Here is a 15,993-nt window from a genome sequence, read left to right as displayed (position 1 = left end):
CAGATGATAATATATAGTGCCCCCCAAATGCTTCACCCAATCCATGATTTGCATCGCATCGCATCGCATATAAACTCCGCTTTTATACCATGCGCATGAATCATGCTGCTGCAATGCACACCCCAATATGAATAATTATACCAATGCCTCCCCACCAATCCGTTCACGTCGCTCATCAGGCCCTTTGCTTTCCAGTTCCTTTCCTCACTAGCGACTACCGTCTCCCACCATCCCCTCTTGCAACCATATCCACGGTGTCATCGATACTTAGTAAGTCTTCCTCTCTCCTCCTCATTCCACCATCGACCTGGATACCGTCTTTCACCCACTGCATCTCCTTGACGGCATCTAGCCCTAATCGCCCTCTCGACACTTTCTTCAACAGGCCCTCTACAACTCTCCTCGCCTCAAGCCATTCAATGCCAGCCGTATTCGTATCGTCCCACTCCCCGTCCTCGTCTCCGAAACGCCACCAGCCCCATTCGCATCGGGCGACGCGATGCGCAGTGCGTCCTCTGCTTCTCCCCTGTTTGCCGGGAGGCGGATCAAAAGGTAGCCGACCTTCGATGAGGGAGTATAGAAGAACGCCGAGCGCCCATGCGTCTGTCTGGCGGCCGTCGTAAGGCTGGCCGAGCAGGATCTCGGGCGCAGCGTAGTCTTCAGAGCCACACCGGGTTTCTAGAAGTGGCGAGGCGGGCGGAAGAGGGATGCGTCGGGAGAGACCAAGATCAGTGAGGGTGATAAGGGGCGTGGGATGTGTCCTTGGAGAGGGAAGAGAGGAGAGTTCCGGAGCAGTGATGTTGCAGAGGACGTCTAATTAGCGTGTTAGAGAACTGCTGTAATGAAGAGAGGGAAGACTTACTTTCAAGCTTGATATCGCGGTGCACGATGAGCTCTGTATGTAAGTAGTACACTGCGGAAACGAGCTCGGCGAAAATGCGCTGGACGAGCGCAGGGGAGAGAATGTCGCGGTTCGAGCTGGCAAGATCGAAAAGGTCGCCACCAGGACAATATGTCAGGACTAGTAGCGTCTGCGACTCGTTCCGATCGTATGCTTTGAGGTGAATGAGTGCCGGGTGGGATATGCTCTGCAGCATTTCAATTTCACGCTTAAGACTGAGCCCAATGCGCTCCTCATCTGCGCCTCCAGCAGGCCCATTCTGTGCGATCTTTATGGCTACGAGCTGTTTGGGATCAAGAGTCGCCTCGTCGAGAGGGCCCTTCGCAGCCTGCTTTTCGGACGTGGCAAGTATTACTTTGCTGAATGTACCTTGGCCGAGAGGGCGAACTGGTCTGTAGAGCTTGACACGTCTTGACGGACCATGCCGGATCGACAGATATTCAATCAACGGTCCATCGTCCTTGGCTTCCTCCTCTTCGCTCTCAGTTGTACTTCGATTGCTAGGCGGCGGGGTGGGAAGGTCTGCGGCGGAGACTTTTTTGGGTGAAGTTGGTGCCAGACCTCTTTGGTGGGCAAGATATTCCTCGCGGTGCATTTGTGGCTTCTCCGGAGTTTCTGTATCCTCCGGCTTATGGCCAGACAGCGTGACGTTTCGAGGCCGCATATTGTTTGTCAGCTGAGGAGGGACGTATTCGCTCAAGCTGCGATTTCTCGTATGGCCCAGACTTGCGTCTCTTTGGCGACCAGCCTGTACACTGGCAGCTTCGACGGCGGCAGGCATAAGACCATGGTACTTCTTCTTGCTGGCGGACCGCCCGATCGAATTCGTGGACAGAAAATCGCTAGCGGAGGCGAGAGACCCTTGTGATTCAGGACGAGCGCGTTTATATTTCTCAGGAGATTCGCCCAACATCAGCGGCGAGGGAAGAGGAGTGATGTCAAGCAAGGCATTCAAGGCCGGCGACGAGTATGCGGATCCAGGCGACAGCGAACTTGCCATTGAAGCGTTGGAGAGGGCGCGGCGAATGCCACTCCAACTCCCAGCGCTTGTGGGATCCAGACTTGTAGAGTAGTGGTTGTCGAAAGAGTGGTGCGCTAGAGAGGGACTTGGGATTGGAGGAGTGATGGCGGCGGGGCTGGTCAGGTCGGTCTGGAGGTGTAGACCTGTAGCAGAGGGGGATCGTGAGTGTGACGAGTGGCTGATGACGGGGAGAGTATCGTAGGCAATTGGCGATGGACTGCTAAAGTCCAGCTCGTGACGGGTGGTCGGAGTGAATGGGTCCTCATGCGTGGCTCGAGGTCGCGTCGATGATGTGGAAGTGGATGTTGCAGTCGTCGTACCCAGTGCGGCCTCTGTGGGTTGATGCGGGATGCGCAAACTGAAGTAGTCGTGCGGGCTGTTGGGCTCGCCCTCGCTCATGGTGAGCGAAGGATGAGAAAGAAGAGAAGCCCAGCGAGAGCAAAAGAGAAGAGGTCAGAGTGACAGGATCGTGGATGTGGATGTGGACGTCGAGGGCCGTAATGCAGCAGCAGGAGTGTCTTTCAGCGAATCAGAGTGCTGCGGAAAGGCATGCCCAACAGCGTTCGACGTCTGACTGTTCTGTCCGTCGCAGGGGGATGCTGGTGCTTGTTCACCCGCCGCTATCTCGGACTCAGAGTGCACTTAACTCACTTACTCACTCACTCACCCACCCACAGCCCACCACTCGCTGACCTCTGAGTCGCTCTGGCTGGCCTTCCTCCCACCTGGATGGCAATTCGGCAATCACAAACACGAATACATCACCACGAGCAGCACTAGCTGTAACTGAAGGTTTGCCAGAATGGTCGAGCTTCTTGGCTGCCACTCAGTAAGTAATTACAATTTCTTCCCGCGCCCCACGGGCGAGGGGGGCACGAGCATTTGGACTCCACTACTGCACTCCTATTTGATAACCTGCTACGTGATGACTGTTTCTACACGGCCCAGCACATGATTGAGAGCGTGTACAAACGGTCCTAATCAGTAGCTAGAACTCAGACAGCCGAAGTGATCCGTGCACGAGGAATATCAGTGTTTAATATATACCTCATGCCAACGACAGATTGCAACGCTCGCTTCTAAGACACCAAGCAAGACATGAAATTGCCTTTTCGCAATTCTCGCAGATGCGGATGCGACCCGTCGTGATAGGTGTGACAATCAGCCAGCGAAAAGGACAGGCAAGTATTATAGGTACATGAAGAGAAGAAAGGTAAATGAACTGTACCAACGCCGTTTGCAGACGAGTTTTGCTTATAAGCCGAATCACGTATGAGTTGCTGTCCAACCAATTGACTCTCAAGCGCTGCATGCCAACCCTTCCTAAATGATTCTGCCATCGCCATTGAAACCGTGCAAGACATGCCTACTTCATGCTATTGCCACCTGATTGTCCGTAGCCCCCTCCGTACTGTGGATAGACGTACAATCCAGGGTGCTGTCTCATGTCTGGTTGGCCACCGTACATTCTGCCAGTCTCCGCCGCATAGTTTTTGAACTTCTCTGGATCTTCGTTCTTCATGTTGCGGACGTTTGCGAGAGGCATGCTAAATGGGTAGCCACCCCATTCTGGGAACGACATGGCTGACTGGTTCATACCCGATGCGTTGCCGTTCGATGCTCCATATGCTGAGTAATGGGAGGATGCATGTATACTGCTCTCGCCATTTGGGGCTGCTGAATTGGGCGTGAGCGTATCGTGCTGTTGGTGCTGTTGATGCTGCTGGTGCTGATCATTATGCGGCAATTGCTGCTGTAGCTGCATTTGTTGCATCAACTGCTGCTGCAATTTGAGACTCTTATCAACTTTAGACTCCACGTCTGAGAAAGACTTGTTCAGCCTGGAGACATCCGACTCAAGACTCGCATTCGACTTCAGAACCTGATTAAGTGGGCGAATGAGATCCTTCTGCACCGTGTCCATGAGTTTACTAATTGTCACAGTTGCATTCGCAACATCTCCAACGAGCCGACCATTGGAGTTCTCCAACGACTTAACTTGCCCGAGGAGTGTTCCAAACTGCTTATTTAACGCTTGCATTGTTGCTTCATGATTCTCGTTCATTGTCTGAATCTCTTCGTTCTTGTGAGCATCCATGACACGATACGTCGTATCGGCGATTGCGTCCATGTGATGGTTGGTCACTCCGAAGTGAGTAACAATATTGCTACCATCGGCAAGCATCCCGTTGGTAATTGGGCTGAGGAACGTAGGGTGGGCCGAGGCAGGGTGGGTCTGCAAAGGCGAAGGTGCAGCACTGCTTGTGTGTGGCACCCCTTCGGCATTATAGCGCCTCATCATTGGACTATCGATCTGGTGTTGACTGAGGAATGGTGTCAAGCCGGACTCAGATGAATTGAGAGCTTTGCCACCATTCTGCTGCGGTGTGTGGTGGATGCCCTTGGAGGCGTTCTTGTCTACCTTGTCCTCTTCGCGCATCTTAAGAATACTTCCAACACCACTGGAAGTAGTGTGTTGTGAAGGGCCGCCAGTGGCTGGTAGGTCGCTTTTGGAATTGTCCTTTGGGGTATCGGAAATATGTAGTCCAGAGATTGCCTTTTCCCAAAAGCTCGACTGGTCGTCTACAGGAGTAACTTCGTTTCTATACCCTTGGAAGCAGACGTCGATAGTTTCTCCGCTAGGTTTGGTGGTCAAGGAAAGATCGGGCGGTGGTGCAAGAGAGGTAGAACCTGTCGGCGGCTTGACGAAGAAGATCTTACTGTCAGCCTAAGTGAAGTCGAGAGTCAGCGTAGAACCAAGAGTGGGAGGTGAATAGGTGGCAAGACAGAACAATGGATTTCAACACAGGCGGTGTTCACTGTTCGAGACTGTGAAACATATCGAGGAAAGAGCAATGCTTACATTTTGAGACGGGCGAACTTTCGGGGTAGGAAAGGCCAAGGAATAAAGTGAAGGTGTATAGAACGTTGGCGGCAACTTCGGAGATGATGATTCTCCACCGACTTCCGTATGATGGTACTCTAAGAACTTTTGCTGGTGCGCGCCTGCCTGTCCTTCGCTCCATCGTCCTTGCAAGAAGACTGGTTCCGGTGATGTTTTATCAGTGGATAGCTGTCCGAAGCCGCTGTAGGTCGGCGCAGAGTAGATTTGCGACATCTTGGCCATCATAGCATTGTAGTCACTACTCGAATAGATATTGAACTGGGGCTGACCCGAGCTCACCTGCCCTTTGCCCACCAAGACAGACTCCCGGTCGTTTGGGTCATGTTTGGGCTCTTGGCCTACTTCATCACCTCCATTGAGTTCTTCTTGGACTGATGCGTTTGGAGGGCAGTTTTCTACTGCGGCTGGTTGTGGCTTCTTTAGCATCGGTGTGTCCTTCGCTGGAGGAGTTGGCGGTAGTGTCTCATTGATGTATTTGAGTCCGCGAGCTATGGGCATGTCAGGGGTAGTGATCCATCCATGGACATGCGGGTTCTGTTTACCTATAGTTGGTGGGATGCCTTCGCTGACATCTAATCTAGTGCGTGATCGTTGAGAATCCTGGCCATTCAACGAATCACGGAAAGGGTCCGAGATGTGTGTGGGACGAATTGGGATCGATACGTTGGACTGCGATCTGGTGCTCTTGAGATGCTGGGGCAAAGTCGATCGCTTTCCCGGCGAGCAGGAATTTCCCAGAAGCGCGGCTGCCTTTGGGGGCATATGTGGCATGTGCTTGGGAGGCATTTGAGGTATCTGGGGCATGTCCGGTTGCGGACTGGACGGACCTCTTTCAGTACGGAAGTTTGGAACACTGATATTCATGCCCAAGAACCGCTTCTTGCCTGTTGGGCTACGCTCACCATCTTTCGGTTTATCCCTGCTCTTGTCTTTCTTCACTGTTGGCTTCTCTCTAGTACGATCATGCCTGGCAATAGTCACAAGATATCGATCATTGTTCTGCAGTAACGTCGGGGTTGTAGGCTCTCCCATCATCTGGAACAACTTCTTTTCATTCTTCGCTTCAATTGAGGCTCGCACCGTGGGATTGACGCCATACTTGTTGACTTCGAGCTCCAACGGCTTTGGGCGTCTTCGTTCTTTAGTCGTAGTGCGCTCTGGACTTCCTTCCATTGAGGCTTTCACAGGCGGCAAAGCTTCGACTTCAGCTTTAGCAGCATTGATAAGTTGGCTGAAGGTAGTTTCGCTGGTGTCTCGGCGGTGTTGGTGCGAAGGGGGGTCGTTCGTGGACGTGTCATTACACATGTCATCTAACTGTTCTCGAGACGCTGACATACGTTCTTGAAAGAATGCGTTACCGCGCATCCTATGCTCATCGGCGTGCCGCTTCTCAATTGCGAATGCATTCTGTCCTGGTCGAACGGTTTCAATGACTGGAAGGTATATTGCGGATTGGTCTCCTTCATCGTTAGGTGATGCATGGCCGGCTTCAGCGTCATCATGAGGCGTGTACATGACAATAGATATGAATCCGCGTCGAAAGCACGGGCGCCTTGGATCAGAATCGATTTATAGAGCTGAGACCGGACGAGGCGAGAAGATGCGGCATGTAAACGGCTTTGACTACCAGAATGAGATTTGAAAGGGTTTTAGGGATTTGTGGACGCGAATCTCGACAAGTATGAGATGTTCGTGTAAAGAAACCCAAGGGCGAGCATGGAGGAAAGATTGGTTGCTCTGAAAATTGACGTGACCTCGAGATTGACGGAAGAAGACGCGATTGCAGATAAACAAACAGAATATGTTGCTGGGTAACTAGAAAAGACGTGAATCAAGCTTGTATGAATTACATTGTTAAACAATGTGACCTGTGTTGAAATCTCAAAGACCCACTACCTGCTTTGGGCAGAACTGCCGCACAGCCGTGGAGCAAAGCCATCGGTCACGTACCACATTTCAATAGATATACCCTTATGCTATAATGTTTAGTAGACTTCTGAGTAGACACAGTCTGAATGGATATAGCTGGTTGGGTTGGAACGATCAATACCCGTGAGTCAAAATACGATATAGAGAAATTCGCTACCCACAAGCGCCTTATGGTAATCGTGCCCCCCTGAGAGTTCACGCCAACCTGGAAAAGCTCAACGAAATGCATATAAAGGCTCGAAATGAACGCTACGTCGAGCGAAAGCCAAGATTCTAAACATCCACCAAACCACTTACAGCACGATACATTTCTTATCCTTCTTCTGCTTTTTTGGTGGGGGCTCCAAAGCGGCAACAATTGCCTATTATCAATTAGTAAATGCATGATATGAATGTCTGTTATGCATACCTCGTCAAAAACGTCCTTCAGCTTGTATTGCGTAAGTGCAGAGCACTCTACATATTTGACAGCACCCAGTTCTTTCGCCATCTTTTCACCATCTTCGCGCCTGACCGGGCTCATGCGTTGCTTCATGAGCTTCTCCTTTACGCTGGGATCTTCTCTCAGGTCTACTTGGGTTCCGACAATGAGACAAGGGACACCAGGGCAATGATGGTGGACCTCCGGAAACCACTTCTCCCGAACGTTCTCGAATGATGCCGGTGAGGTGACGGAGAAACACACAAGAAAGACATCCGTTTGCGGATATGACAAGGGGCGGAGACGATCGTAATCTTCTTGACCTGCAGTATCAAATAATCCAAGAGTGTACGGCTCATCCCCGATCCTGTAGGTCACGATAGTATCAGCGCCAGAGTCTTTCTGTCAAGTATAGCTTCTGCCAGGTCTAGCCAGCATCCCGAAAGGGATCGGCCGAAGTACTTACATTACAGTAACTGCATAGTTGTCAAACACAGTAGGCACATATTCTGATGGGAACTTGTTTGTGGTATAGCTGATCAACAAGCAGGTCTTCCCAACAGCACCGTCGCCGACCACAACACATCTGCAAGCTCACTTGTCAGCTTTACCATCTTTGCGTGCTAGTAACAGATGCAGTGTAGCCAGCATATCCAGGAGCACCTACTTGATCGTTGCGACGACCATTATGGCCTTTATGAGCGGTTGTGAATGAAGAACTCGAGGGTATTTTCAAGAGGAGTAGTTCGTCGGAGACAGAGGAAGCGGATTTGAGGCACGCGCTCAGGAATGGACTATGGTCGTATCACAAGGAGTTGAGTGGGATTATCAGAGTTGCTAGGCAATGGTGGAAGTTTGTGTTGAGACGTAGGGTATCCAAACGAACGGCAGAAGCGAAGGAGAAACTGCTAGCCACATAGAATTAGACCCTGAACTCTCAACAATGAAGCGCGGTGTGAATCATGTCAGCGGATATCGTACCGGCAATGAGCACTCAGAGCGCGTGCTACGTGATTTGGTCGATCCCCAAACTCGAGAAGGGTGGTTGGATCTGTTCTCTATACCTTGGAGAAGAGGTGGTAATTGCGGGGCGATGGGTACGCACTACAGCGAACAGAACGAAAGAGCTGGATAAAGACAAAGATGTAAAGAATAATAGAGCCGGAATCGCGCAGGATGATCACGACGAGAGATGCTGGGGATGCTGGGCGAAAGAATCGTGGCTGATAGAGGCAGGGCGAGAGAATAAGGCGCGGCCAAGTCCAAAGCCAGGGAGGTGGAACGGCTCCCAGGTCTAAGATCTGTAGCTTGCGCGTTGACGGCGTGCTCCCAAGCGCAATTTCCCGGTCCCTCGTCACACCTTGCCGGCCTGCATGCAGGAGTTTAACAATCCTCCTGGCTTGGATTATACGGCACCGTTAAAATGCCCACTTATCAAATGCACCTGCGCTGAGCAGATAGCAAGACCTTTCGCGATATTCTACTGTGCCCGCGCGTGCGGTCTCTTTCATTCTAGTTTGTGGAAGCGGGGAGCAAGTTCACAACTTCAGGGTACGCCCTTTCTCGGTATTAGGCAGCATTGGGGAATATCTCAAAAGCTTTGGCCTTTCACGTGTCATAGTTCGTTGTCCACGAATACTTGCGTAGCATTGCCGCCAACAAAGGCCATGTACATACATTGCCTTTCTTTATCTTTCATGCTTACTCGGGCCGTGCCGAGTGTTGAGCGTTGAGCCAACGTTGATGACTATAGCAATAGCAGTAAGGAGCCTTGGTCACCTCCCTCTACTGTATACTAAATCCAGTATGTTACTAAGCTCAAGCTTGTTTACAAACTCAAAAATGCCGGCGATGGTTCCGAATGTGGACCCTCAAATTGTATTGGTATCGGAAACAAGTCCCTAACAGTGGTGCTATGATGCAAAGATCGCAAGACCCAAGAGTGGAGGGCTTTGAATGGCCCAGAATCTTTGTTCTCATCACCAGGCTGTTATATCGTCTGTTTCAGCTTCGCCGAAAGTACTGCTTTTTGTAATATTGAACTCTCCATTGGTTTGAGCTCCTGTGGTATCCTCTACTGGTGTTCTCTGCATAATCGCCGGTATTGTTTCGTTCAAGAAAGAAAGTAGATGCTTGTTCACCTGCTCAAACTCGAGAAGAAACGCATCATGTCCGTCAGGACTTTCTATCGTCTTGAGAGAAGCGTTTGGAATACATGCCGCTAGCTCCTGTTGCTCTGCGAACGTGAAGAGGCCATCGGATTCAATGCCCAAGACCAGGCATGGTTGCTGTATGAGTGCTAGAGCGGAGCGAAGACCCTGCACTGGGTCGGACTCACAGTCCCCCGACGATATCGTGCGGTTTCTCGATATGTCGTGTGTGTCCAGCTTGCGTGTTATTGCAATATAACAGTTCGCATCGAATCGCTTGATGAACTTCTCACCTTGGTATCTCAGATACGACTGGGCAGAGAAGTATGTCCGTGCCGGCGTGGATTGTGAAGCTTGCTGCTTTTGGTGCCTTGAAGAAAACTCCAAATCGCTGTTTGTTGCCCCTTGGGAAGGTTGATTCTGAATGCTGGCGGAACTGTTTGTTCTAGAGCCGCGCGGTGACCCTGCATACTTATGACCATCATTGTGTATGGCAAAGTGCTCTCCGCCAGGTGTCAAGGGGCGCGACTGTCCGTTAATGTTTTGACTCCTGGTAGGGTCCGGCGTGTTACGGCCGAACCTCGATTCAAAAGAGTCACGACTGCGGTATGTCAAAAGAGCTGACATTCTTGCTGCACCAAGACCTGTAGAGGGAGGCTTGGAATGGTTAGTTTCGAACGCAAGTTAAGAAGACAGCTGAAACTCAGATACGCACGTTCTCAAAAGTATAATAACCATCATCTGTATGCATGTAAGCTTATTGTGGCATTTGCTCCAGCGTCGAGGCGATACGTACCATACTTTGGATCACTGTAGATACTTTGTCTCTGTGCTTCACCCCAGCTGATACCCCAGGCGCTATACCTTGCTGACGTCGCGATCGGTATTATGGTCTTTACGTACTCTTTGCCAAAAAATGCGAACTCGAGCACAAGCATACCTCCCATGGAACCGCCTATCACTGCAGCTACCTGCTTCACTCCAAGATCATCGAGAATAAGTCGGAATATGCTTGTACATGTCAGTACAACGAAGAATACCATATTTGGGCACGCACTTTACATCGTCTCGGACAGTCGTCAGAGGAAAGTCAGGACCGTAAAGTCCTTTCGCGACGTCCCCATCCCGACTTGTGACAGGGCTGGCGCTTCCGTATGGACTGCCCAAACTGTTGAGGCACACCACGAAAAACCTCGAAGTATCAAAGGCTTTTCCAGGGCCCCCAAGAAGAGGTCCCCACCAATCGCCAACATCAGCGCTGCCTGTCAAGGCATGACATATGACCATAGCATTGTCTGCCTCTGGTGAGAGCTTTCCGTAGGTCTTGTACGCAATTGGAACATTTTTCAAGGTGGCGCCTGATTCGAGGATAACGTGAGGGATAACTGCGATGGTTTGGTCTGGTATGAGGGCCGCATATGGGTTTTCTGGCTGGACTTGGATCCTTTCTGTAGGCGGAACAGTCAGCATATGCAACTAAACACAAACATCACCTATGAAAACACTGACGATATTTGACACTGTTATCGCCTTTCTCGTTGGCTGAGAGGGCTTGCGCGCCGCCCATGCTTACAGCTGTGGAAACGAAAATGATTTAGAAAGTAAATGAAGTTGCACGCCGTGAAAGAAGGCATGGCACTCGCTCAGAAACCTTTCTATAGCTTCTCCAATCCATTCAATCGAGCTCAGGTAGTGCCACCCTACGTGCAACTAACCGTAATAGATTCGTTGGTTGTCTAAAACCTGGAACGCTTGGCATCTGAGCAGTGTACTAATCCATGCCTCCGTAGGATCCCGTCATGCATTAACCTGCTAGGCCAATCTAAGTTAGCATAGATAAAGGGGCGCTTGCCCAGGACCGTATACCTAATTAGGTAGGATTCCAACTTTACTCCTAGCGTCCTCCGTAGACATCCTATCAACTTCATGTCACAGTAGACCCGGTAATCTTTACATAGTCATTAGTACTATTTTCATCAAAGAAATAAGGAGAAGTATAAGTAGAAGGAGTTAAGCAACTATCCTAATGTGGTTAGTATCCATACTTACTAAGAATAGACCTCGAGGCTCTCTACGACATCTATTTTTTGCTTGGTCATAAAAGCCTTGCTTCCCATGTTTGTCAGAACACGTCGAGTTCTCTAACGGTTTTCTGAAAGACTATGTCGCCCTTCTAAATTATGCTAGAGAGCGAAATTTTCAACATATCCCAAATGGCGAGGGAGGCAATATGTTTGCGGAATTGAAGCGGAAGATCCGCACATGTACTTGAGAGGAGTCTACTCCCCAGTAGAGATCGGGAATCGATTCAAGGACGGCCAGTATCTAGTCGTTGTGGTTAGCAAGGGACACATTGTGCGTGAGAATCATTAAAGCCTGTTTTATATATGCTAATCGGAGTTTGGAGTGTATCAGGAATGCTTGCAACGTCGCCTTGAAGATCATCCAAAATGATGATAGAACCCATGAACTTGAGATCATGCGGCATCTACGAGATTCCTCTATTGCTCATGCGAATGTCACACACGGCGGGCGTAAGTTTGTCGTACAGCTCCTTGACGACTTTGACGTTAGTTCAACGCATAGATGTCTAGTTCTAGAAGTCATGGGAAGGAGTATAGCATCTTACGCGGAACAATGTCCTGGATGTTGTCTGCCCAGGAGTATGGCCAAAAAAGTAATGTATCAGGTGGCCTTAGGATTGGACTACCTATGGAAATGCCATGTGGCACATGGAGGTAACAATATTCCCATCGGAGGAAAGTTAAACTTCTAACGTCACAGATCTGCACTGGGGAAATGTTCTTTTCGCTGCTCCCATAGCGTCCACGTTGGAGGAGAAGCGACTCAAATCCTACCTTGGGGAACCAGATCTAGGTTCAGTACAACGACTAGACGGTCGAATATTACTTGAGCCTTCAGTGCCTTCTTACCTGGTTAGACCGAAGACGTTTCGAGGTTATAACGCGGACTTAAGAATTGTAGACCTAGGTGGTGGTAAGGAAACCATCCTAATTATGATATGCCGCTGGCATTTAGCTAACATAGAAAGCATTTTTTCATAATGATCCTCCCAGATTACTTCATACGCCAGTGCACATGCGCGCACCGGAAGCGCTTTTCAACCGGAAATTGAGCCCTCGAGTGGACATGTGGAGTATGGGTTGCTTGGTCCGTAGATTGCTTTATGTTAAGCAGCCAATCCACTAAAACCTCGCAGTTGTTTGGATCAGTGACTGGCAGGTCATTTGCTAACTCAATCCTCGCGGACGAATCCAGCACCATAGAAGAAATCCAATCCTACATCGGAGCTGCACCGGTGGACTGGATAAATCAATTAGATGTTAAGGTACGGAAAAGCATCAACGGACTTGGACTGCGGAGTATTCCTCTAGATCGGTACCTTAGGATCGCGTATGATCAGGACGAAGCAGCGTTGGTTGAAGAAGATGAGGAAAATTTTCCAGTAGAGGAATACGAGAAAGCAAAGCGCGAGTTCACAGATGCGGAGTTAGATACTTTGAGTTTCCTACTTTTGAATCTTTTAACGTATGATCCGACCATGAGGTACACACCGGAAATCTTACTGCAGAGTCAGTTTTTCGAGAATTGAAGCCAATTGCCACTTTTTGGTACCTGAAGTATTCACTCTCTTCAACAATTTACAACGTTATCCTCGCAACTAGTATAATCTGCAAGAATGCTACTTACTGTCGCATTCGGGTCTTATATGAATCTGCAATTTACTGTAATACTCCCGTCCTACCACCCCTTAGCTTCGCATGTCCCCTTTTGAGATTGGTATGGGCAGCAGATAATTCTCCTTCATTGGGCATGGTCATAAAGAGTCGTAGACTTTGGAAACCGATTGGGAACGTATAGTCTTTCGGTGGACTCAAAGTGCTCCTTTTCGGAAATCGCCATTCGTGGAACTAAAGGTTACGGGAATGTCGCTGTCTGTAATAGCCCTACCAAAGATCTCTGGAATATGGACTGCGAGAGAAACGGTCGTTCTGCATCAATTGTCAATCATATGACGATGGGTTGCAATTTGCGTTCGACTTCAAGAAGATACCCGGCAGTTTTGGTCGGGAATTGTGGAGGTTTTCCCTAGTTAGTAGGATATCGTCTCAGTCGCGTGAACTCTTTTGGTTTCCCTGTAGCACTCTATAAATAAAGCGAAGTTGTAGTTAGCTAAGATTCAGGGCGTGATTGAAGCACTATTTACTTGATCGAGCTCGTCTTCGCAGTGAACAATGGGCGAGTTCCGCTACAATGATAGGCATCAGCGTTATACAACGAGCCATGAGAAGTTCCCCAACGTTCATAGATCCTAAGATAGCTTAAGAGGGTCTTCATCGCATCAAAATATCAAACATACCTGATCATGGTCGTCACTACCCATATTACGCCCTGAAAGCATGAACTCGTACACATGTCAACGTATGGACGCTCCAGGTCGATAAAGCTCGGGCATGACCAAGGCTGCCCACCATACACGAGCCATCAGAGATAAGTAAATTGTGACAATCTGTTCTAACATGTCTTTTTTCAACTGTGCTCTGTGTACTCGCGCGTCATCCATTGTCAAAAAAGAATTGGAACCTCAGAACACACGAGAAGACTCCAAGTTGGATCGCCAGAGTTCGTACAGGCACGAGCTTTGCTACAAGGGTACCAGCATCCTAACAGGTATATATATCAGTGAACCAGTCAACCAGGCTGCGTTCTTGGAATTGGATGCCAATAGTTGAGGTATTATAGAGCATGCGTCGCTAAACTATGAATTCTAACCTTTAGCACACTGGATGGACTCGACCTCTCACGATAATATTCTTGATGACCAGGCTATCAGATATCTGTCATGAGGTATATCGAGCCAAAGGAAGCGTTGCTCTGATGATCAGAGCCAGACGCGATGTATAAGCGAAACACACTCCATTGATCATGCCTGGAGGCGCATCGCGGACGCCGAGGTCGGCCTCGAGCGAGATAAGAGTCTTCAGGCGCAAAGACGAGTTGGCGCAGGTTTCCAGCGAATTCAATCATCCATTCGTGTTAATTACTGGAGACAACAGATTGAGAGATGGTATCTAATATAGACGTGAGATACCTAAGTTATTGGATATTTGATGAAGTGTTAGTATGGGTGGGAGCATGAAAGAACACAGGTCATCTTGGATGTTTATGATTATCATTAGATTGTTACAACAGAAGCTCGCAAACCTCAAAACTGTTCAGAATACTTCATGTCATGTGATCGTGACCGCCTCTTTCGCCGTTGCCATGCTTTCCGGCATCCTGTTCCAAGATCGACTCGATATGACGCAATGGTGTTTCGTGGAATGAGGCTCGCATCATCAACCTGCGACGGTGGCAGCTGTGTTGGTGTCGTGCTCGAAGACCCCTTGCTACTTAGCTTTAGCGACAGGAGTATGAAGACTCCTGCGATAACAATAATGAGCAGTAGCATAATCTTGCGTTTGACACTACGTTTCTGGTAGCCGGTCGCCACAATCAGCTCTTTGTCTGCACCCTTGATGTCAACTGCCATGCGCTCAACATTGTAATCAATGCGATCAAGCATGCTACCCTGGTCGATGACCATGGCTTGTAGGTCTTGAAAGATATTTGCAAGCTCGATGATACCCTGAGCAATGTCTTCAATCTCCCGCTCGCGCTGTGCAATCATTGTGTCATTCGTTGTTGCTCGTTTCTGGGTCGTCTGAAGTAATGTCGATTGGCCAAGTGATCGATCGGCCTCCGACTCCGCAAGTGACGGGTCAGTATATGGATTCTGGAAGGGCGTACCTGTCCGAGACGTAGGCTGAGGCGTCCCGAGTCCACCCAGTGATTTCAGCTTCTTCAAGTATGTGGATTGCTTTTTGCGAAAGAGCGAACTAACTTCGCCCACGCGAGTTGCTAGAGAGATCTTCAGGTTGATCGCCATTGTTACTTCGCTTTTTGAAATCGTCCCTTGCTGTTGACTCTCCCGTACCATAGTTTCGATTCGCTTGATCGCCTTTTGACAGCTCTGAAAACCTCGTGTAATCTCCTGTGTCAATTGTTCAATCTCGCGCTCTTCTCGCCTTTTGACGTCCTCGTCATCAAAACCTGGCAGGACGTGTTTTTGATGCAGCTGTTCAAGCCGCCGAGTCTGTCTGGCGATATTCGTGAGATTCTCGGTGACCTCGTCCTGAATGTCGAGCCAGCGTGGAGGCAAGATGTCCATCTCTATCACTGCGTCCCCATCGTCTTCGAAGGCACCGGCAGACATGAGTCCTCGTCGCTCCTCATCAATACCACCATTATCAGTAAAGCCATTCGACGATGGACCCCCAAAGCGTGGTTTCTTTGCAGGATGATGGGAATACGACTGCCGGTACGAAATGTAACTAGAAAGTATGGTCAGGGAAAGAAGATGAGGGCGACTGTGTATACTCACAGGTTGGTTCGATCACGCCACATAACGTAGACGGGAGGAAGTGTCTCTGTCTAGAACATTGCAGCACACCGGAATTTGGATATTAGAGGTGCGAGAAGGCTCTGTATAAAGTGCAACCAAAGCTATCGTGGAAGCTTTGTGTCGCGCCTTACCAGGAAGCTTACAAGCCTCTCAGGCGACACGGCAACGCTTGCCATATCCGGGTAAGCCAACATTTGCGT

General features: G+C 49.4%; 6 protein-coding genes across 6 annotated transcripts; 1 reads left to right on the top strand and 5 right to left on the bottom strand.

Moving 5' to 3' along the window:
• Nucleotides 1-214: 214 nt before the first annotated feature.
• On the bottom strand, nt 215-2,321 carry EJ05DRAFT_496237 (kinase-like protein; the record flags this gene model as incomplete). The annotated part of the gene is made up of 2 exons (XM_033746357.1): nt 215-813; nt 863-2,321. The coding sequence occupies 2 exons, from the start codon at nt 2,319-2,321 to the stop codon at nt 215-217; spliced, it is 2,058 nt and encodes a 685-aa protein (XP_033605856.1).
• Nucleotides 2,322-2,857: 536 nt separating this feature from the next.
• EJ05DRAFT_37784 (uncharacterized protein) lies at nt 2,858-6,695 on the bottom strand. Its single transcript, XM_033741204.1, has 2 exons — nt 4,786-6,695; nt 2,858-4,650 (listed from the first exon to the last, which is right to left on the bottom strand). The coding sequence occupies exons 1-2, from the start codon at nt 6,340-6,342 to the stop codon at nt 3,289-3,291; spliced, it is 2,919 nt and encodes a 972-aa protein (XP_033605855.1). The 5' UTR covers nt 6,343-6,695; the 3' UTR covers nt 2,858-3,288.
• Nucleotides 6,663-8,320, bottom strand: EJ05DRAFT_472312 (uncharacterized protein). Its single transcript, XM_033743159.1, has 5 exons — nt 8,159-8,320; nt 7,845-8,082; nt 7,644-7,763; nt 7,166-7,544; nt 6,663-7,118 (listed from the first exon to the last, which is right to left on the bottom strand). The coding sequence occupies exons 2-5, from the start codon at nt 7,862-7,864 to the stop codon at nt 7,050-7,052; spliced, it is 588 nt and encodes a 195-aa protein (XP_033605854.1). The 5' UTR covers nt 7,865-8,082; nt 8,159-8,320; the 3' UTR covers nt 6,663-7,049.
• A 713-nt stretch (nt 8,321-9,033) lies between these two features.
• On the bottom strand, nt 9,034-11,047 carry EJ05DRAFT_37794 (homoserine O-acetyltransferase). The gene is made up of 5 exons (XM_033741206.1): nt 10,837-11,047; nt 10,385-10,775; nt 10,124-10,338; nt 10,043-10,068; nt 9,034-9,984 (listed from the first exon to the last, which is right to left on the bottom strand). Exons 1-5 carry the CDS (start codon nt 10,892-10,894, stop codon nt 9,157-9,159), a joined length of 1,518 nt encoding a protein of 505 aa, XP_033605853.1. The 5' UTR covers nt 10,895-11,047; the 3' UTR covers nt 9,034-9,156.
• Nucleotides 11,048-11,241: 194 nt separating this feature from the next.
• EJ05DRAFT_472309 (kinase-like protein) lies at nt 11,242-12,997 on the top strand. Its single transcript, XM_033743158.1, has 6 exons — nt 11,242-11,336; nt 11,386-11,682; nt 11,735-12,065; nt 12,112-12,324; nt 12,380-12,498; nt 12,548-12,997. Exons 2-6 carry the CDS (start codon nt 11,590-11,592, stop codon nt 12,938-12,940), a joined length of 1,149 nt encoding a protein of 382 aa, XP_033605852.1. The 5' UTR covers nt 11,242-11,336; nt 11,386-11,589; the 3' UTR covers nt 12,941-12,997.
• A 1,452-nt stretch (nt 12,998-14,449) lies between these two features.
• Nucleotides 14,450-15,913, bottom strand: EJ05DRAFT_472308 (putative syntaxin family protein). The gene is made up of 2 exons (XM_033743157.1): nt 15,773-15,913; nt 14,450-15,722 (listed from the first exon to the last, which is right to left on the bottom strand). Exons 1-2 carry the CDS (start codon nt 15,793-15,795, stop codon nt 14,555-14,557), a joined length of 1,191 nt encoding a protein of 396 aa, XP_033605851.1. The 5' UTR covers nt 15,796-15,913; the 3' UTR covers nt 14,450-14,554.
• Nucleotides 15,914-15,993: the final 80 nt, after the last annotated feature.

Source organism: Pseudovirgaria hyperparasitica, assembly GCF_010093815.1.
Source record: "Pseudovirgaria hyperparasitica strain CBS 121739 unplaced genomic scaffold EJ05scaffold_1, whole genome shotgun sequence".
In the NCBI taxonomy this organism is placed as follows: domain Eukaryota; kingdom Fungi; phylum Ascomycota; class Dothideomycetes; order Acrospermales; family Acrospermaceae; genus Pseudovirgaria; species Pseudovirgaria hyperparasitica.
Note: the sequence above shows the minus strand (reverse complement) of the source record. Positions and strands in the feature narration are given on the sequence as shown.